At 46.2% G+C, this 20,419-nt stretch overlaps 9 protein-coding genes across 9 annotated transcripts; 4 read left to right on the forward strand and 5 right to left on the reverse strand.

Annotated features, from left to right (window-relative positions):
• Positions 1–256: 256 nt before the first annotated feature.
• GLAREA_12547 (uncharacterized protein) lies at positions 257–1,312 on the forward strand (the record flags this gene model as incomplete). Its single annotated transcript, XM_008083328.1, has 3 exons — positions 257–657; positions 707–823; positions 868–1,312. 3 exons carry the CDS (start codon positions 257–259, stop codon positions 1,310–1,312), a joined length of 963 nt encoding a protein of 320 aa, XP_008081519.1.
• A 791-nt stretch (positions 1,313–2,103) lies between these two features.
• On the reverse strand, positions 2,104–2,956 carry GLAREA_12548 (uncharacterized protein; the record flags this gene model as incomplete). Its single annotated transcript, XM_008083329.1, has 2 exons — positions 2,104–2,882; positions 2,944–2,956. The coding sequence occupies 2 exons, from the start codon at positions 2,954–2,956 to the stop codon at positions 2,104–2,106; spliced, it is 792 nt and encodes a 263-aa protein (XP_008081520.1).
• A 705-nt stretch (positions 2,957–3,661) lies between these two features.
• Positions 3,662–4,732, reverse strand: GLAREA_12549 (uncharacterized protein; the record flags this gene model as incomplete). The annotated part of the gene is made up of 3 exons (XM_008083330.1): positions 3,662–4,416; positions 4,468–4,630; positions 4,679–4,732. 3 exons carry the CDS (start codon positions 4,730–4,732, stop codon positions 3,662–3,664), a joined length of 972 nt encoding a protein of 323 aa, XP_008081521.1.
• Positions 4,733–5,963: 1,231 nt separating this feature from the next.
• Positions 5,964–6,975, reverse strand: GLAREA_12550 (uncharacterized protein; the record flags this gene model as incomplete). The annotated part of the gene is made up of 3 exons (XM_008083331.1): positions 5,964–6,323; positions 6,379–6,692; positions 6,738–6,975. 3 exons carry the CDS (start codon positions 6,973–6,975, stop codon positions 5,964–5,966), a joined length of 912 nt encoding a protein of 303 aa, XP_008081522.1.
• Positions 6,976–8,076: 1,101 nt separating this feature from the next.
• On the forward strand, positions 8,077–9,057 carry GLAREA_12551 (uncharacterized protein; the record flags this gene model as incomplete). Its single annotated transcript, XM_008083332.1, has 2 exons — positions 8,077–8,903; positions 8,979–9,057. The coding sequence occupies 2 exons, from the start codon at positions 8,077–8,079 to the stop codon at positions 9,055–9,057; spliced, it is 906 nt and encodes a 301-aa protein (XP_008081523.1).
• A 1,135-nt stretch (positions 9,058–10,192) lies between these two features.
• Positions 10,193–10,597, forward strand: GLAREA_12552 (uncharacterized protein; the record flags this gene model as incomplete). Its single annotated transcript, XM_008083333.1, has 2 exons — positions 10,193–10,323; positions 10,375–10,597. 2 exons carry the CDS (start codon positions 10,193–10,195, stop codon positions 10,595–10,597), a joined length of 354 nt encoding a protein of 117 aa, XP_008081524.1.
• Positions 10,598–10,829: 232 nt separating this feature from the next.
• GLAREA_12553 (FMN-linked oxidoreductase) lies at positions 10,830–12,889 on the forward strand (the record flags this gene model as incomplete). Its single annotated transcript, XM_008083334.1, has 4 exons — positions 10,830–10,960; positions 11,067–11,248; positions 11,306–11,363; positions 11,413–12,889. The coding sequence occupies 4 exons, from the start codon at positions 10,830–10,832 to the stop codon at positions 12,887–12,889; spliced, it is 1,848 nt and encodes a 615-aa protein (XP_008081525.1).
• Positions 12,890–15,110: 2,221 nt separating this feature from the next.
• Positions 15,111–18,060, reverse strand: GLAREA_12554 (WD40 repeat-like protein; the record flags this gene model as incomplete). Its single annotated transcript, XM_008083335.1, has 7 exons — positions 15,111–16,080; positions 16,130–16,293; positions 16,340–16,755; positions 16,807–17,659; positions 17,710–17,741; positions 17,790–17,874; positions 18,043–18,060. The coding sequence occupies 7 exons, from the start codon at positions 18,058–18,060 to the stop codon at positions 15,111–15,113; spliced, it is 2,538 nt and encodes an 845-aa protein (XP_008081526.1).
• Positions 18,061–18,653: 593 nt separating this feature from the next.
• GLAREA_12555 (6-phosphogluconate dehydrogenase C-terminal) lies at positions 18,654–19,945 on the reverse strand (the record flags this gene model as incomplete). The annotated part of the gene is made up of 2 exons (XM_008083336.1): positions 18,654–19,764; positions 19,884–19,945. The coding sequence occupies 2 exons, from the start codon at positions 19,943–19,945 to the stop codon at positions 18,654–18,656; spliced, it is 1,173 nt and encodes a 390-aa protein (XP_008081527.1).
• Positions 19,946–20,419: the final 474 nt, after the last annotated feature.

Raw genomic sequence — 20,419 nt, forward strand, 5'->3', positions numbered from 1 at the left:
AGAAGCGTTGTTTTGCGTCAGGTCCTTTTTGTCGGTTTGGACCCTCGCATCAGATTAATTAGCTTACACAGATGTAACCAAGTTGGTTGCTGGTCCTTTTCTAGTAATTTCATATATAAGAATGTTTTCCCACTGGTCTTTAAAGTATCTGCTACAGTCCATCCCATTCCAATAACCACGCTCATTACGTTCAGTTCTTCTTTTTCACCACTCTATCTCTCACACAAAAAGTTACACTCTCCCGAAAATTCTCAAAATGCTTCCTGCAACTTTAACCTTTATCAACATATTAGCAGCGACATCTCTCGTCACCGCGCAACGTCCCTCTTCAACTTCAATATGCGATTACTACGCCAACAAACTCTTCGGTGCCAATAACGGCACGACCCAGCAACTGGTGCAGACACTGATTCTCAACACCGCATTCATCGGAAACTACACAACTCCGAACGTAGGTATCCCCGTCCCAGGTATCGCCCCAGAAACGACATTTAACGGCACGAATGTCAATCTGCTTCGATATTTTGACGCAGCTCTGTATTCTACCAATGATGGAGTTCATAACTATGGTGTTGCGAAATTGTTTCTGGATGATGGTGGACCGGTTCCACTTTCCATGAGTAAAGCGTCGAATGGGAATGTGAAGTCGAATCAATAGTAAGCGACAATCATGAGTACGATGTCTGGCTTAACTAATATTATCTAGTCTCCTCGTCACCCACGTTTGGCAATACTTCGGCGTCCTCCTCAACTGCTCCAAACAAGGCATCGACCCCGACTTCCCCGCCTACAAAGGAAACCCGAGCATGTACGAAGTCCACAAGTTCGTTCCCCTTCCACATCTTCATTCCCTTCTAACCACTTCAGATACATGGACCTCGACCCCTACGAACAAGGCTGGTTCGTGGACCAACTCACCCAAGCCGCCGCCTCTATCGGTTTCTCCGCCGAAGACACAACGATATGGTTTAACACCATGACCGGACTTTTCTCATCGCGATGTTCGCCTCCGACGGTCGTAGGAGGGCTTCCACCGGCGTTGAATGCTATATGTACACATTCGTCGTGTCCGGTTGCTGAGGGTGGGGATTGTGCGTTGTACAATGGTGGGAAGGAAGCGGTTGCGCCTGGTGTGGCGAATGTTACGCTTGCGGGGAATTATACGAAGATGAATGGGACTGCTGTGGCGGGGAATTCTAGTGGTGGTGTCATGCCGACGACTGCGGTGCAGAGTGGAAGTGTTGGCAATTTTGGATATAATAGTATTCTTGGTTCGGTTGTTATCTTGATTATTGGTGGTATTATGGTCTAAGTTGGGATTTTGGATCTATTTAGAATATGGATATAGAGAGAGGTGGACTAATGTGAAGTGTATTCAGGATTACGGTAGTAGGGAACATGGTAGAAGAATCATAGTGTTTATTCTATTCATTTGAACTAAGCCTGATTTTATCGTCTATCGTCAGAAAATAGAATGGTTAACAATCCACTCGGGATTAGTTAGAATAGAAGAGTCTATCTGACCCTTAAGAGGCTCAAGATTTCCAGGCTATTTACAAGCCTACCGTGTCTCATTGTTCTACTACCAGTGAAGGCAAGTTCTGCAAATCAGAGGTGTTGAGCGATATTTAAGTCGTCATTGTTCGTTAGCAAAGACTCCCAACATCAAACCGGATCAAATTTGATTAGTCTGACTTAATAAATATTGTGGTATGAATCATTTCCTTTCTAAGACGTACAGTTTCAAGAGATTATATGTCATTCTATCACACCCGTTCCGACTTCTTCTACGATCTGCACTGCTAAGCGAGGGAGACTGTCCCTTCGTGCGTTCTGGTTTTCGAATGTCTACAAAAAAGCGGGTGGATTTGAATCGGTACTTTCGAGCTCTAGACCGTCCAGTCGACGTAGACACATCATAAATCTTCTATTTCGAGGGAATGTAGTTCACTTTGTTTGGTAATGCTTGTTGATGAAAAGAATCTCGAGAGTGAAATCTGTATCATAAAAACAACTCAAAATGAAAATTTCCTGCATCCACATGTGGTTGAAATTCATACTACAATTCTCGACTTTGCTCTCAAGTTCAGATCATATACTACACTATCCATCCCCTCTCAAATTCGACCCCCCATTTCCACTTGGTCCCACTAGAATGCCCTCTTCATCAATATCCACCATCCTCCCAGCCTTTCGACTCCATGACAACAACTCATCTTCAACATAACACATATGCGGAATCGGATACTTCGTTTCCAACCTGTCCCCCACCCACTCAAAAAGCGTCAACGTCGTGTCCCCCCTACAAATCGCTGCTGTTCGGATCCACTCTATACAATGTTCCAAATGCTCTCGTTCCTCGTCCATGTAGTCCCGCGATGCATTCGCGTAATAGTGTTCTGGGTATAAATGCGTTTTTAACTTGTATAAGCAGTGGAGTTCGTGATAGAATCCCGTTTTGGCGAGATAGCCGGTGCCGTCGGCGAGAGAAACAGAGGTTGCGTTGTAGGGTGTGAGTTCGGAGGGGGAGATGCGCATGTTACCGCCGGAGAGGAGAGCTGACCAGGCTTGTGAAGTGGATTCAGAAGGCGGTTGTGAGTAGGGAGAGTGATGATTGCCGTGTTTGGCAAAGGCTTTTAAGTGTTGAGGTACGGAAGTCATTGCGGGGACGAAACCGAAGGCAGGAGATTCTTGAGGGCGATTGGGATGGGATGAGCAAATGTAGTAGATAGTGGTGTAAACTAGTATCAGGAGTGTTTGAAAGATTGTGAATCTTTTCCATGAGATGCGGCAGCGAGATGATTTTGATGGTGGAAGATTTGCTTCTTCGTCGCTGACTTCGTCGAGAAGCGGTTGGAATTGAATTTCTTCATATTTTTCGCCTGGAAATTTGACACTCTGTTAGCTTGATGTTGCTGGGCGTGCAAGCTCGGGTGTACGTACTTTCGGGATCCATTAGTAGCTTCTGAGAGTGAATTAATGCTCGAGGCAAATTGAAGTTTATGTCATAAATCTCTGGAATCTTTCTCAGTCAGACTTTCCGTTCAATGCGCTTGCGAGCTTAGTTTGTTGAAATCGCCATAAGGCATAAGTCGAACCAAAAGTTTCAGCGTTCTCGAATTGGGAGGAATGTAAGTGTGGATCAGAATTGACGAAAAATCACTGAGAAGATGGACCCATTTTCGGGTTTAATTGATCTGAGCCACTACTCCCTTTTTGGGAGTCGCGTGCGTGAGACTCGGTGGTAATCCTCATTACCTTACATCTTGGCTATACTTCCAATCCATCGCCCACGATCGAAGCGAAAACTGCAAACTGTCGGTAAAGAATTTTCAGCCGCCGCACTGTGCACTTTACAACTCACCGGCTTGACTGCATATGCAATGCAACATTGGGTGTAACAGAACCGGAATCCAGATGCAAGGTATCGCGCCTTGGGTCTCGGCAAGCCGCCTTGTGGTTAAACGGGTATTGTGACACGTTTTGTGCCACGAGGGCGGTGGGATTACACGGGCTCGTCATTACCCCAGGAAATCGAGCAATCTAGGATGTTCCAAGATAGTAGTCTTACGGGAAGTGTAAATGGGTCAATGACATTTAGCATTTAGCGATATTATTTCATTGAAATATATGAGCTACATGAGATGCGGAAGAAATACAGTTAATGCCCTTTTTCGCTTTGACCATCTGTAACATCACTTTGCGACCAAGCTTTCAATTTAGGAGGCAATTTGAGAATTTCTTCTCCGGGCTGGGGACCACGTTTAGACATTTCTATCCACATATCCACACTGATGCGCTCCTTCGCTTGCCATTTCAGTATCTCAGAATGATCTCTACACTTCTTATTTATAGCAAAGTCGGGGAACGGGTAGTCTTGTGTTTCCATCCAGTTGTGCGTTATCATATCTGTGCTGAAGTCGCAAGTCAAAGTCTGGAGCAAAACGTGTAGACAATGTGACAAGTGAGCTTGATGGAAGGGCTGAAGTGGTGAGGTGCTGGTAAGATTGGGGGAATGGCTGCTCGATGGACTTGTAGTTTGCGAAGGGTAGTAATGCTCTCGGTATGCGTACTTGCGAATGGCGTTCAAGCAGTGGAGAGCATGTTGGCCGTCTGGTTGAGCTAAATAAGAATTCTCGCCATGTCCTGAAGCTGCAGTCAGTGTACAGGTCGCAAGAGTGAAGAAGAGCCACGAACCCCATTCTGGAGGAGCTTTCACTGCCTTTTTCGGGTCTTTTCCGAGCTTGACTACCTCTTCTTTATTGATTATCACTACACCAACATCTGTCAGGGCCTCCCAGGCGTCATCGACCTCGGGAGAAGGGTACTGCCGCAGAAGAAGATTGTCCTCGTTGAATAAGTCTCCCTGAACTACCTTTGCAACGAAAGGTATCTTTAGTCGGGTAAAAAGTGGTGCTTTCAAAGGGGTTAGCATATTCGACTACCGAAGGGTGCTTGGATTCTTACAGAAATATGACACCTGCTCCAATGCCCAATCCTGACGATTCGTAATATTGGAGGACTTGAGGAAGAGGGCGGTCGATGCGATAAACAAGGCTACATTCAATATAGTGATTGTTCTGCCTGCCCAGCTACGTCTCGAAGGTGAAAGGCCACGTAGACTGGCACTCTGCGTTGGTCATTCAGCAGGATAACTTATAATAATCAGCGGACTTACAGCATAACTTGCATCCTCCAAGCTCTCCTCCTTCGATACTGGGGAGTAATTCATTGTGTCCTCCATTGGTTTGCTACTCGTGATATTGAAGACCATTTTCCATGGAGGTTGGAAATGGCGAAATTTCCCAAAACTGGATTTTTCCTGGAGTGCAAACAGAGGAATCAGGGAAGGAATGTGAAGAGCCAACTCCAAAGATCCAGGCCCGCAAGACACAGAGTTCTGATGAAAATGCTCGTATATTCGGTACTTGCAGAAAGCCACTGTGTAGCCCAAAACGGTCTTCGGAGGTTCACATTTGGCTCTTGAGATCACATGTAGAGATATAGAACCTTGCTCACTTTGACTGCAGATACAGTGGAAGTGCAAGTGCGTCTCGGTGGCATTTCTTCTTGCAGGTTAGGTGCTTTGCCTAATAGTCAAAGCAAGCCAATGTAACCCAAACCATTGATATGACAAAGAAAAATTACGTGCTTCGGTTTTGTGCAGCATAAACTTTTCTCCAGGATCGAAGGATCAAGAAGACGCGATCAAAAAGATGCGGTCAACAAGACGCGGCTGCAGAATTCAAGTATGTCTGCACACTTTCGGACAGGATTATGGCCCATCTGAGCGCCGGCACCGGAGAGGCTAGCTTGCGACTATTAATCAAAAAATTCAGGGTCTGTATATTACCCATGCATTATTTGGCGCCGAGAGAAATCTGGTAATAAGGAAGAGGGCTGAACCATCGCGTGGCATAAGAGTACGCGCCGGGCCAGCCCCAGGTTACCCAACAGAACAGCGGCGGCAGAGACAGGAGTACTGCAGACAGTCACACGGTGGGTCCATCCTTCGTAGTACCTTGGAGGCTAGACTTTCTTGTATTGTTCTCATGATTACCCTCGTGCGTTGATGATGCAATGTTTCCAGTCGATGGATGGATGTGACTTCAACGAAGAGTGCTGAGTATTCTCGCTTGGCAATGCGAGAATCGGACCGTCTGGATTCTGGGCAGCATCTTTCAGGGCCATAAGGTGGAATTCACGTGCCTCGGTAAGCTTAGGCCCTCAGCTAGCGCATTTCGCGTGGATAGGCGCCACATGGTGGTACGGAGTACTCCGTAGTCCAATTTAACCTTAATCTAACGAACCTTCATCTCACAACGGTGGACATCTCGATCACACATCACGTTCGGATTACTATCACATTTTTTCACAAAACTTGTTTCTTAGCTAAGAGTATCACATGCATAGTAACACAATCAAGCCTCATTCAAGAATCAAGTCTCGCCAGAAAGATAATCTCACACCCCGTCTATCCATTCTTCGCTGTCTTCCGAGGTGTAGAGGTTAGGTGTCGGTTTGGGCAGTATCACAGCATTCTCGGGTCTCTTGATAGTCCTCCACTTCTTCATATCATCCGGGACTGCATGCTCGTTATTCCACTGCAGCAGTCCTTCGAAATTTCGACATTTGCGGGGGTTGTTGAAATCAGAAATGGGTCTGTAACTTCCCCTTCGCCAGTTGTGTGTAACGATGTCTACATCGGAATGACACATCAGAGTGCGAAGTATTATCCGGAGGCAATGTCTCTTATGGCGAACATGGAGATAGTCGGCATTGGCTGGGTCTCCAAATCGAGGACGAAAGTAATGGTCCCACCACTAAGATGAATGTAAGCACGAAGAAGGCTGCGGTGTGGAGCTGGGAACGACCGACCATTTCTTTTCGCAGCATGTTCAAGCAATGGATTTCATGAAAGACGTCAATCTGTGCTGGATATGCATCATCGCCAAACCCCCAATCTTCTGGGGCCTTGACGATGACATTCGGGTCTCTTCCCAGTCGAATAGCTTCCTCGCTATTGACCGTGATGATAGGAGAGGCGTCAGCAGAGATGTGATTCCAAGCGGCATCAACCTCTGGGCTTGGATCCCGAATGTATATCGAGGTATTCTCGTCGTCTCCCCAGAGAGTGTGATTCTTTGTGGACTCATCCAGGTCTATCCGAACACCACTATCGAAAACAGGTGCTAGAAAGTGTTGGCAATGTTTGAAGGGCGTTTAAGAAGACTTACAATAGTATGAAACTTTCTTTTGAGCATCGAGACTGCTGCAAGTCCTTGGAGAAAGTGCCCATATTGAACTTGTTGCGGCGAAAATGAGAAGATTGAGAAGTGTCACAATCGCAACGAGTGTTGTGCTGGGGCGTTTGTAGTGTTGTTTCGAGCTTTCTGCTTTTTTTCCAAGGAGGCCGTCGTGGGAATGGTCCGAGTTCGATTCAGAATCGAAGGAAACTCTTTCTTCTTTCGCCATGATTTGATATTTTGCGTGCGGAATTCAAGGAATTCGAGGTTCGAAAGCATGAAGTTCAAAGTCAAGATCTTAGCGCGAAACTACACCGTTTGCTAATCTGACATGGAAGCGATGGCTCTTGCTGCGGCTGGAATTTCTTTCAGAAGTCGTTTTCGGACCCGAAGACGTGCATATGCACGTAAAGAGATGAACCGTTGTTTCTAGTAGCTTCGTCGATTGCACAATTCTCTGTACCATTCCGCCACTCCTTGCAGCGTCGCCGAAATCGCAACGTAACAGAAATTTAGCCTATAAGCTAGTGTTTGGGGGGCTTCTGCTCTCAAGAAAGGGATACTTGTTTGTATACTAGCGCATCCGCGGCTAATCGGATTTCGTAGATGGTGGTCTTTTCTCACGTCACATTAGGGTGTAATGACCATCAGCAAATCAGTCAGGTAAATGCCATTGATCCCGATCTGGCACAAGTGGCGTCTAGCTGGACTGTATGATATCTGACGCGATATTTAAGCGAACTTGCAACTTTTCTTTGTCATGTCTCTAAGGTTGCTATGCTGAGCGTATCCTTTTGATCACTCTTTTGAAGGCTCTATGTTTACTGGTTTCCATACAATCCGACCTAATGTCCAGTTATGATCTGCGTTAAACATGTTACAACTTCGTATGTCAAGCATTCAGGACAAGGTTTACGATGTTTGCATGATCCTTTACCATGTTTTGACGGCTTGCCCTATTCTTGTGGTCGAACTCATTTTTCTAATTATTGCTGTCCGCGTCTTTGCGTCAAAGGACCGATTTCAGCATGCCCTAGCGCCAGGACAAGACTTCCACGGTGACAGGTGCTCATGTCGTTGCAACCGAGTATGGTCTACTCTCATCCAGCACTGTCCCTCGGATAATGGCATTGTCGTGACAATATGCAGCGTCTTGCCCTCTGCGTGCGATTCTGCCCTTACGCTAGAGCAAATTCTTTGAAAACCTCGGCGGCGGAAAAGTTATATAAGAGAACGTTCTCTTCGCCAAATTTAACATCATCTCATCAACAGCCATCCTCTTCACAACAGCACATCTCTTCAAGGCATACACCAAGACACATTCTTTAAAATGCTCTTCTCTCGAATCTCTGTGGGCATTGCCCTACTTGCCACTGTGGGCTCCGCACTGCCTGTCGAGCTCAATCCGCGCTCACCTCTCCAAGCCTACGGTCAACATACCGATGACAAGAAGGAGCAAGTCGCAGCCAGAGTGGTTCCAGTTCAGGCTTATGGACAACACACCGACGATAACAAGCAGAGCAAGCGCTCACCTGCCCAGGCTTATGGCCAGCACACCGATGACAAGAAACAACAACTCGAAGTCTCTGAGCGAAGCGTTCCTGTTCAAGCCTACGGCCAACACACCGATGACAATAAACAAAACAAACGATCACCAGCTCAGGCTTACGGTCAACATACCGATGACAAGAAGCAACAGTTGGAGGTTTCAGAGCGAAGTGTTCCGGTTCAAGCCTATGGTCAACACACTGACGATAGCAAGCAAAACAAGCGCTCTCCGCTTCAAGCCTATGGTCAGCACACTGATGATAAGAAGCTCGAGGAAGTTGCTTCCCGATCACCTGTCCAAGCTTATGGCCAACACACCGACGACAAGAAGGTTGAAGAGGTGGCTGCCCGATCACCTGTCCAGGCTTATGGTCAGCACACCGACGACAAAAAGGTTGAAGAAGTGGCTGCTCGTGCACCTGTACAAGCATATGGTCAGCACACAGATGATAAGAAGGTTGAGGAAGTTGCTGTCCGATCCCCTGTTCAAGCTTACGGTCAACACACCGACGATAAGAAGGTCGAGGAAGTGGCTTCCCGATCCGTACCAGTTCAGGCATATGGCCAACACACCGACGACAACAAGCAGAACAAACGTGATTTTGCTCAGTAAGTTATCCTATCATCGTAAGTGTCATTCCAGGTATTGCAATCTCAGAGACTTAATGCTGACTTTTCAAACAGGGCTTACGGACAACATGTCGATGAGTGCTATGGCGGGGGTCAGGCATATGGACAACATATCGATGATTGTGTTTTGTGAGAACCAGGAGATCTCAACTGATGTCGCTTTTAGGGTGGTTTGTAGCTTTCTCGTATCAGTGAAAAGGGTGCAAAATAAAATTATTTTGGAGAGATTTGCCTTTCACATGACTTGTGCTTGTGATTTCGTGTTGGTATTTTTGCTTAGAATATTCCCGTGATTGTTTCTTCCATATTGGAAACCGACCCATTGAAACTCCAGCGTCTTCTGCGCTTACTCTTTTTTTAAGGTACTTCATGCGATAACGTTTCAGTTAAAAAAAACTCCACTATAATGTGACCCGAATTACCTTGGGTGTTCATGATTCGCCAGAACTCAATTACAACGTCATAAACGAAAGTCTTTTCTTTGGTCCACGAGTTATCTGGGTCTAGTGTCACAACCGCTCATTCCCAATTTGGTAAAGGGGGGTCTAAGCGAGGCAACCGTTCAGACCGGCCTCGCTTAGCCCTATGGAGATCTAGATGGTGTTCTTCAACATCATTCATTCTGGTTGGGGCTTAATGTGAAAATTTTGGGAATGACTCAGGGAGGATCAAATTCAGTGTTTTCTGCTCGTCTTCTTTCGAATAATCGTGTATCGATTGCAGTGAGCAACTTTTTAACGCAAGTCCTTTGTGTGATATGCACTTATCTATAACATGATGCTCCCAAGTTTTTATATATGACATGATGCTGCGAAAATCTTTCATGACACTTTCTAGCGGCTTCTGTTTCTCCAATAGCTAGAAGATTCTCTTCTCAAGAATCGGGACTCGGCGGGTTGAAAATTTGATAGACTAATAGTCTTAGCGATGTAACAAGCCTAATTTAGTTAACCCATCAAGTGCAAATTAGAAAGCCTGTGAAGCAAGATCACTATAAACGAGTGATGCGCCAATCAAATTGTAGTATTCAAGTCGCGTCAACCAATGGCAAGAGGACTTTTTGGTTCGTGTTTGCTGTACCTGATTTGTTGTGATAGTGTTCGGACGGAACCGAGATCACACGAGAAACCTATATAATCACTTTCCTCTGCAGACTCAAACCTTTCCCTCTATCACTCACCTCCCACATCCCCTCAGAAGTCACATCAGCTACACTATTTCTTCGACATATCAACCACACACACAACCAACCACACAATCCAACAACAATGGAGCCAAACTTCCAATCACCAATCGCCTATCAAGACGAGAAGTTCCAAAACATCGAAGTCGAGTTCCCAGACATCGAAGCCGGTCCCTACACAGCAAGAGCTTTCGAAGATCAATCCTACAATCAAGAGTAAGTTTTCTTTCCAAATAACTTCATGGCGTGCAACTGACTAATCTCCAGATTCCTCCTCCGCATCACATGCATCCTCCTACTCATCACCATCATTGCCCTCAGCATCTTCATCATCTGCGAAATGCTAGCCACCTACAATGTTCAGCGCGAATACGATTTGTTCACAGGGGTCCGGAGGATGTCGAGACCGGACATGTCGTCTCTTCAAGATATTCGGGGCGAGAGATACGCGAGACTTTTGATGGAAATGCGAGCGAGGAAAGCACATTAAGGAACAGGGACTGTACATCAATCAAATCATAGTGGTTGAAAAGTGTTGTATCTTAAAGTCAATGTAATGATACTTTTGGAGTCATAAAACTAGCGAGAACTTGTGAAAATGTGCAATGAAACAAAACTTAAAAACAAATCTCGTGGACGGAAAGAGCTACCAACGTACCATCGTGATGACCCTTTGACATGATCCCCTCGACTCTTGGTCTTTCACATATCAAACAATTAAAATGCCAACCCGAGTACAGCACGCTGAACCGACTCCCGTCCGCTCCAAACGACAAAGCATCCCCTCACAACCCCCATCATCTGCTCCAGCAGCTGCTGGACCGGGTACCGATTGGTATATTGTATTTCTCCGGTAAGTCACTTTGACTTGCAACTTGCAACTCGTGAAGTTCCAAGGCTTTACACTCAACTGCAGTTCAACGGAATGGCTTTTGTGCTTTGCTGACCCTTCATTGTAGCGTTAATCTTGCCATCAGGTACATGCTGCTTGTCTGGGGTTTAATATTACTTTTCGACTTAGACGTACCAAATCCTCGTGAAATACTCGAGAAGCTGGCTGAGGTAGTTTTGTGGTGGGTTACTCTGTCTTTCCTCTCGGACTCGGGCCCGGTCTCGGGGGTCTCGGATCCGGTCTGGCGGGGTCTTCCAAACCTGTTCGCAATCAATATCTTCTAGGACTCTACTAACCTCTCTCCAGCAATTGCACTCCAGCATCGCATGAGATCTTCTCAAAACAATGTCACAAGCATCATTGCGTATGCTGCGCAGCTTGCGACCAGCTGCACGCCCGGTAATTCGTCCTAGATTCGCTCGACCTGCGTTCCAACACTCCCGGCCTGCGACAACATCCTCGGCAGCAGCAGATGCCAGCTCACTTGTTACTCGAATAAAGAATTTATTGTACGGAACATCACTCTCGTTATTCGCTGTTCTCACCTACCTTTACATCACGGATACTCGCGCCAGCGTACACCAATGGCTTGTTGTACCCGCTCTAAGATATGTGTATCCCGACGCCGAAGATGCACACCACGCTGGTACAAAAGCGCTGAGAGCGTTATATTCTTTCGGCATACACCCGCGCGAACGAAATTCGAAAGTCACAGACTCGAAAGATGCGGATCTCAGCGTCACTGTATTTGGGCAGAAGTTGCAGAATCCAATTGGAACCTCTGCGGGAATTGACAAGTTGGCTGAGATACCGGACGCCTTGATGGCATTGGGACCTGCGATTGTGGAAGTAGGAGGAGCGACGCCGTTGCCACAAGAAGGAAATCCAAAACCTAGAGTTTTTCGAATACCAAGTCAGAATGCCTTGATCAATAGATATGGGTTGAACGGGTTAGGCGCGGACGATATGGCAAGACGCTTGAGGGAACGGGTACGATTATTTGCATACAGCAGAGGATATGGTGTTGGCGAAGATGCTGAGCAATTGGTTTTGAACGGTGGCGCTGGAGTCAACCCGGGAAGTCTGACAGATGGGAAACTGCTGCTCGTTCAGGTGGCTAAAAATAAAGACACCAAGGACGAAGATATCGAGGCTGTGAAGCGGGATTATGTCTATTGCGTCGAAAGACTGGCGCCATATGCCGATGTATTGGTTGTGAATGTCAGCAGTCCGAACACACCTGGATTACGAACTCTACAACGCGTAGAGCCACTCACGAAGATTTTGGATGGAGTCGTTACAGCTGCGAAATCTACGAAACGGAAAAACGCCCCGAAAGTTATGGTCAAGGTTTCACCGGACGAGGATGCAGATGACCAGATAGAGGGCATTGTTGAGGCGATCTGGCGGAGCGGCGTAGATGGAGTAATTGTTGGCAATACCACCAAGAGACGGCATGGATTCGTACCTAATGACATCAAGCTCTCCGCAAAAGAGAGGAAGATACTTGACGAGCAAGGAGGGTTGTCCGGGCCACATATGTTCGAGAGAACGTTAGGGCTTGTTAAAAGATACAGAAAGCTCTTAGACGAAGGACCACCTCCTCCTACCAATAACCAAACCGAGGATTCAGACGACCAAACAAGTTCCAAAATCGCAGAGAAGGTCGAAAGTGTGAAAAACACAATCACACAAACAGTCTCCCCAACCCGTGAGCAAAAAGTCATCTTCGCAACAGGCGGCATCACGAACGGGAAGCAGGCGTTGGAGATTCTGAATGCGGGTGCGAGCGTGGCGCAGATATACACGGCGCTGATATATGGTGGTGTGGGAACTGTATCACGGATTAAAAAGGAGATGAGGGAGGAGATTTTGGGGAGTAGAAAATAGAGGTAGAGGTCGCGCGCGAGCGGATGTGTAGATAGATTTAAATTATTAGTGTTTTTAAGAGTTTATGCATTATGAATTTTGTTGCAGGAGTTTCGAAGATGCAATGGGATGTATCATCATAGAGGAAAAGACTTTATCCAGCGTTCCGTCTAATGATGTTCTTCTCTTGAATGAGTTTATCCAGAATCAGCCAAATCCTTTAGTATCAGATGGGAGGGTCCGAAAACAGCTTTATTTCAAGTCTGGTGCTATTGATCCTATCTCTGTGAGAATTCAACAACGAGGGTGTCAATGAAAATGTCCTAGCTTGGTTGAGGAAACCAAATAGCAATAAACTGTTGTTCGTTCATCTGGAATGAAATTCGGGATGGACATTTAAAAGTTCAAACCTCAATTGATGATGTTCTAAAAGCTTTTGAAGAAATGAAAAGAGACGTTAAAATGCCAATAAATGATGTCCCAAGACATCTGAAGTGATTAAGAGCAGCGCAAATATCGCTCGCTTAGTTGATCTTCTATCTGAGGTAACCCGACATCGACATCGACATCGACGTTTAACGCCAAGAATTATCTCCCAAAAAAACTGACCAAACGAGAACAAATATTTAGACCCCAAGCGATCATGCGAGGAGACGTTGAGACCTCGATAGATGACGTCCCAAAACACTTCAAGAAATATAAAGTAGAGCAAATATCGTATATATGTTTTAATTTCGAATTCGACGTCGAAGCGGTTAAAATTTAATAGATGATGTTTGAAAGGATGGAAATAGTTAAAGAGACGTTTGGAGCCCTGATTATTATATACAAGAGATAGTTAAAGATGTTGTGAATTATTCAAGAAACGGAAGAGCACTGATTTGTTCTTTTATAGGTCTTTCGTCCTTTGATTAGGCAATATATCGATATCGAAACGCATTCTTAACGACTACATCCCCAAGAGACGCTCAGATCCTAATATTAGTATAAGAGAAAACGATCGAACCTCTCGAAATGATTTTCCAAAACATTTGAAGAAACATATAGCAGTATAAACATTGCTAGTTCAAGCTGATCTTAACGTCGACATCCCCAATCATCTCCCAGGATAACTGCAAAACCAAAAAGCAGAGCTTATCTTTTGAGCACGTGGAACATTTACCAAAGGTTTTCTCGTGGCTGATTAATATGTTGTGGATTAGAGTGTTGATGGGGTTTCGGATTTTAGGCTGGTTTCCTAGTGAAGGAAGAGGAAAACATCGTAATGGTCATGTAAAACTGACGTTTCAGCCTAAACAGATATTGTCCCAGGTGAAGAAGCAAAAGACGAGAGAGACATATACCTCCCTCCATGACCTCGACATCAATACCGAAACCTCCAAACCAACGAGATCGTCCAGACATCTTCAAGAATTCAAACGCGGCAAATGTCAATCCATCCGTTGGACATGACATCGACGTCAAAGAAAACGCCTGTATCATTAAAAAGAAACACATAGAACACTCGATGAAGTGAACATAACATCGAAATAGAGATAATTAGAACCTTAACGAAAATGCTCTCAAACATCCCAAGATTCCAAAAACATACGATCGAACGCCAAAGAATCACATCCGGGGGAGTCCAAAAAGCACGTACAACACCAAAACCCGGTCGATGTCTAATTATACTCCTGCGTGTCCCACACTATCCATCTAGAAACAAAAAAGACGACGTAACCTACCTTATCATTCAAGTTCGACGTAGAAAACGTAAACCCTCGACGAATCACACCTCAACCCAATTAAAAAACCGAAAGAAATGGAAAAGAAAAGCGTGTATGTCACTCCATCCGTGTACATAATACGATGTCGGAGTAGTGAAAGATCAATTGATGATGTATATCCAGATGACGGGAGTTGAGGGATTGAAAAGGGGACGAGGTATAGTATCAAGATGGACGTTAAAACATCAGAATCTCAAGGGTTGATAGCTCATGCTATGGGAGGGATTCATAGGATGCATGTGCCATTAGCTGGACATAACGTCGACGTGGACAATTCCAAAGCTTTTGGATGATGTTCCAAAAGTTGTGGAGAATTGGAAAGGGGGTGTGAAATCAGTTGATGTGTTCATCTAAACTCACGATAAGAAAGATCGTCTTCACTAAAGTGAAGGATCTCTAGGAATCCTCAAAAAATAATCACTCAAACCAAGTGAAGAATTCACAAACCATAAAAATCATTCAATAGCTTCTTCCATCTACTCCTCGTCCTCAGCATCTACATCTACAACCTCAGGCTCCTCTTCAGCATCTTCTTCGACCTCCACATTTTCGCCATCATCAAGATCCACCAGATCTCCACCTCCATTCTCCAATTTAAGATACTCCTCCCATTCAGGGAACAAGTCTTCATCCTCGCCTGGAACACCAATCGTCTTTGCGACCTTTGCTTTCTTGTCTTTCTCTAGAGCCTCCTTCCATAACCCCACAGTTTTAGGCGTAAGACTCGGCTTGTAAGTTTGTGAGAACAGAACCGCTTCGGCTGTTCGTCCGGTTCTGGTGAGCAGGTCGATACATGCTTCTACGTCGCCAAGCTGCCATAAGCAGGTAAAAGCGACATTGTGAGCACCTGCTTCTTGTGCCTGGACGTTCAATGCCTGAAGCCCGTCACGGTCACCGGTGGATGAGTGGAGAAGGAGAAGCGAGCCGAGATCTTTAGCGTTTGTGAAGCATTCTGCTGCGAGAGCGATATCCCAACCAGCGAGAGCAGCATCACCGACAGTTTTCCACTTGTGTTCCACATCGGCCTCTCGCGCAAGCTCCAGAGCGATTGGTAACTGGCCAAGAGCGAGCGCAAGATCAAACTTATGCTCTGAGTCCGTTGCAACCTCGAGCGCCAACTCCTTATGACCCTGTCCTTCCAGAAAACGCGCAATTTTGTTCAGCTGGTCCTCAGGTATGGAGGGAAGAAGTTCCTCCGCTGACTCCATATCGCCTCGCAAAACAAGGGTCTGATACTCCACCACCGACAACGACAGCGAGAATGAGGTAACATTCACATCTTTGTCGGACAGGTAGATTCTAGAATCCCTCTGGATATATCCAAGGAGATACATCGGTTGGTCAAAATGTGATATGGTGTAGGTTTGGTCGCCAACGAGGTAGTTGAGACGATTCGTGCTGTTGGTATAAATGAAGCAATCGCCGACCCATTCTCCGGTTCGTACACTTCAATTGTCAGCAGTAATACTGACTATCAGGATGGAAGATGGTTTACCTCTCATTAATATCAGTGACAACTTCGAAAGCTGCTTCTACTCCGTCATCCTCAACCTCGCCATTTTGGACAGCAGAAACATATTCTTCGCGTGAGAATCGAAGAACATAAAACGTATCTTCGCAGGCGATGGCCACCAGTTCGCCGTTTTCAGACCAGTAAACCTGAAATTATTAGCGAAGCACAGGTTTTTCGTACAATCAAACAAACCTCTTTTGGGTCGACCTCAATTCTTCGAACCAAACCACCAGTCGCCCAGTCGTAGAATCCAACTCCACCTTGACCCTTGACACCAAGTAAAACGCCCCCAGTCAGACCTTCTGCCTGGAATCTAACATCTAATCCACCAGTTTTTTCAACGAAATTCTTGTAAATTTTGACACTCGTTGCTGATTCACGAATGGCATAATCATTGCTGTTATCTTTTGAACCCCAAACAAAATCGAGAGCAGAACCGAACGCTTTGTTTCTCCATGCCAACGCAGTATAAATGATGTATTCGCCATCACCACAAACAGACACGAATCGTCCATTGGGAGAGTGCAGAAGTGTCTGAGGATACACTTCACATTGACCAAGATCTTTCGTTGGCAAAGAAATTGGCTCATTGTCTTTCAAGGATGCGTCTGTAGCCAGGTTAGCATGTGGTTAGATTATAGGATAGACTCGAGAATTACCTCCACCCTTAATGATCGAAGAAACAACCTCGCTGTGTCTAGCCCAGATCAATTTTCCTGAACCATCCATAGAAACAGCTGGTTCTTCCCGTCCCATTTTCACCACAACCGCACCCTCGTCAAAACCAACCGCAACTCCCTGCTTGCCCTTTTGATAGCTAACACACCAAGCGCGCTCTAATCCATAGTTGAGAGATTGTTCGAGTCGATAGGTATTGGCATGCCAAATCTTGACCGTTCCATCTTCGGATCCAGAAATGATGACCGGGAGTTCTGGGTGGTAGCAAGCAAATGAAACATTGCTTGTGTGGCCTTCGAGGGTCGCGATCAGCGATTTTGTGGTATAATCCCAAATCTTGACCGTCCTATCGTCGGATGTGGTGAGAAGGTATGGTTTGTCTGATTGTGGGTAGTAATCAACGTGATTGACTCCTTTTGTCTCATGTGCCTCGAGGGTAAAATTGGCAGTCGAGGAGCCCAAACTCCAAATCTTCACAGTTCTGTCCAAACATGCCGAGGCGAATGTGTTGGTATCTTTTGGGTTAATCGCGAGACCCATAACATAGTGGCTGTGACCCTCGAAAACTTGTACACATTTCCATCCTTTATCCCAATCCCACAATTTAATGGTCATATCATCGGAAGCGGTCAGCACGAAGGGCTGAGAAGGGTGAACGACGATGGCTCGAATGTAATCTGGGTGGGCTTCGAAGGAGGTGATCTTCTCGGACGTGTTGTAATTATAGACACGTAGCTGAAAGTCATCGGAACCGCAGACGATCCAGTTCTTTCGCGAAATAAATCGTCCAGCTCGTACGGGCACATCTGTTAACTCGAATGTTTTTACTATTGCCTTTCGGAGGTCAGTCACTGGCATAAAATCCGCGGAGCCACAGAGCTTACCTGAGTCTCATACGACCATATGTAAACATGACCTGAAGCTATGCATCAGTACACTCCTTCCAATGTGCATTGAAACATACCGCTGTACAAAGTTGTCAAAATCCATGGCTCGACGGGATGGAAATCAATGCCCTTGACTCTTTCGCTACGGGCAAACAACTGCCTCTGCGATTAAAAGATAAGTTAGCAATATTCACAACCACCCTGGTCCCTCTTTCTTGTGCGCAGCGTCGGGCTCAGTTCTCAATTGTCCCCATGGAGGGGCAGCAGGTGTACAGCTGGGGCCCAAAAGATTTGACAACATCGCTCTCTCAAGACTTTGCAGAAGCTCACCTTCACGTCCAAACGCATCTTTGCCAATTGTTATGCTGAATTCGTCTGGAAAAATCGAGCGGTATAAGTGCTGCTTGTTGCTTTGCGTACAGGTGGAAAAGGCCACCGTGGTGTATGTTGACGCCTCGCGCAGGGGTATTGACGACGAAAGAACTAGGAAAATCCCAGAAGACCGATCAGAGTCTGCGACTGCGCAGGACCTTTTTTGAAAAGAAAATCGTGTACAATCGTCAGACGGCTTATTTTGACATTCGTGGTCGCTGGCAGCTTGAGGTTCCGTGGAAGTTCGCTAATTCCCAATCGGGTCAGATTGATGGATCCTTGGCAGAAAGCTGTTCACCGCCTAGATATTTGCAATACCAACTGACTTAGGCAGTAATGATATTAGGTTACACATATCAGAATTTAATGTGTTTCACACCTCCAAGGGACGAAAATCAAAACTCAGTAATATCATCAATTCGTTCATCTTTTTAAAAGGGAAAACACCGTTCCCAAGCTCGCAGCATTCATAATCCAAACCATGCCGGCTATAATATTCCCAATACGCTCATGACCCAACCCAATCCAATTTCGCCCAAAAACACTATCCCAAAAAATACAACTCCAGTCTATGCGTCGGCCTGGACCTTTTTGACGACCTCAACAACGTGGGAAAAGAGTTTGTCCTTCGACGTTAGTCCACAAACTTGCTCAACAACCTTTTCTGGTGCATTAGCCTTCATTATCTTTGCGAGTTCCGCTGACTCGTCATCACCCTCGACGTTCTGGAAACGGAAAGCCATCTCAGCAGCGTCGAGCAGAGCACCAAATTCATCACCTTGCTCGGCGAGCTCGGCGGCTGGAGCAATGAATCGCTCTTTGCGGCTCAACTTTCGGAGTGGTGCACGACCAACACGCTCAACCGCATCCTCAAGATGGGGGTTGCCAATTCGTGTGATGATCTTCTCAACGTAATCTTTCTGCTCCTGTTCATTGATACCGTGCTTGCCAACGATCAGTTTGCTTGTCTCCTTCAAAGCCTTGCGGACCTCGTCCACGATGGCTGGGTCTTGTAACGCATCGTAGACGGTGGTCTTCTGGTGGTAGTAGCCGTGATACGCTGCTGCGGCGTGGCCAGTGTTGACAGTAAAGAGTTTTCGCTCGATGTATGGGAAAAGATCGTCAACCCATTTAATGCCTTCAATGGCTGGGCAGTCGTGGTCCTTGAATGGTGTGGCGTCAACCACCCACTCGTAGAACTTCTCTAACTTCACATCCAGGCCAGCGCTTGGGTCCTGTGCTGGAACGATACGATCAATTGCAGAGTTTGCAAATCGAGCACGCTCGTGGTGGTCCTCCAAGCGACTTGGATCGGTGTTTTTCGCGTGTTTGATGTGTTCCGCTAAGGTATCGGTTGCCCCGATGGCATTCTCGCAGGCAATGACTGCAACAGGAGTGGCTTCGTTTGGTCTCGCGTCGACGCCCTTGGCAATGACAGGAGCGATAAACTTGAGAATGCTTGGGCCGACCGAGCAGGTGACAACGTCGGCAGTCGTGATTTCTTCGATGACATCGGCTTCGTGGATCTTCGAGTTGATGGCACGGTAGTTGGTGATGGTAGTTTCGGAGTTTCCCTCTGCTCCTACTTGGATCACTTTGTATGACTTGTTCTGCTGCAATTGCTCAATGATGCTGTCCATGACATCGCAGAAGACAACCTCATATCCGGAGTTGTGAAGGCTGATGTAACGATTAGCATGCTGACCCACATATTTGACGTGATGAAATTCGTAAGACGTAAGGGTAGTGGTAACTGCTCATCTGCAAGCCAGAAACGGGGAAAGGGAGGTGATACTTACAATTCAGCGACGAAGCCTCTGCCGATGTTACCAGCACCGAAATGAACTGCTTTCTTTCCCATGTTGGCGGTGGTGGTGGATAGGACTTGAGGTGTGTAGTGTGAGATGCGGGGTACTGTTGACTGGGGATGTAGGGGATGTAGTACAGTATCCAAAACAATATTGAAGTGACCGCTTGTATAGCTATAGGTAAACAAAGGTTGAAGCGGAGGGGAGTGAACCACACGCGAACAGTAACAGAGACGGATTGAATGGATATTTGACAACTTCACCAAGTCAACCACATGTCGGGGGTCCGTCTGAATACTTATACCTGCGTGGGTCCATGAAGGAAGGGGAAGAGGCGTGTAATGAGGCGTCCACGAGGCTGGCCCTGGTGTGAATTACCGACCGAGGATTGGATCATGGTGAGGGAGTGTACAACTGTCCCACGGTATCTAACCGGTATAGGAGGAAGTGAGGGGGGAAGCGAGGCAAGGCAGGAGGTGGTATTGGTTGCAGCGGGAGCCAAGCACGAACGTGATTCGACCAGCACC

The sequence above is a fragment of the Glarea lozoyensis genome (assembly GCF_000409485.1).
Source record: "Glarea lozoyensis ATCC 20868 chromosome Unknown GLAREA19, whole genome shotgun sequence".
Taxonomy (NCBI): domain Eukaryota; kingdom Fungi; phylum Ascomycota; class Leotiomycetes; order Helotiales; family Helotiaceae; genus Glarea; species Glarea lozoyensis.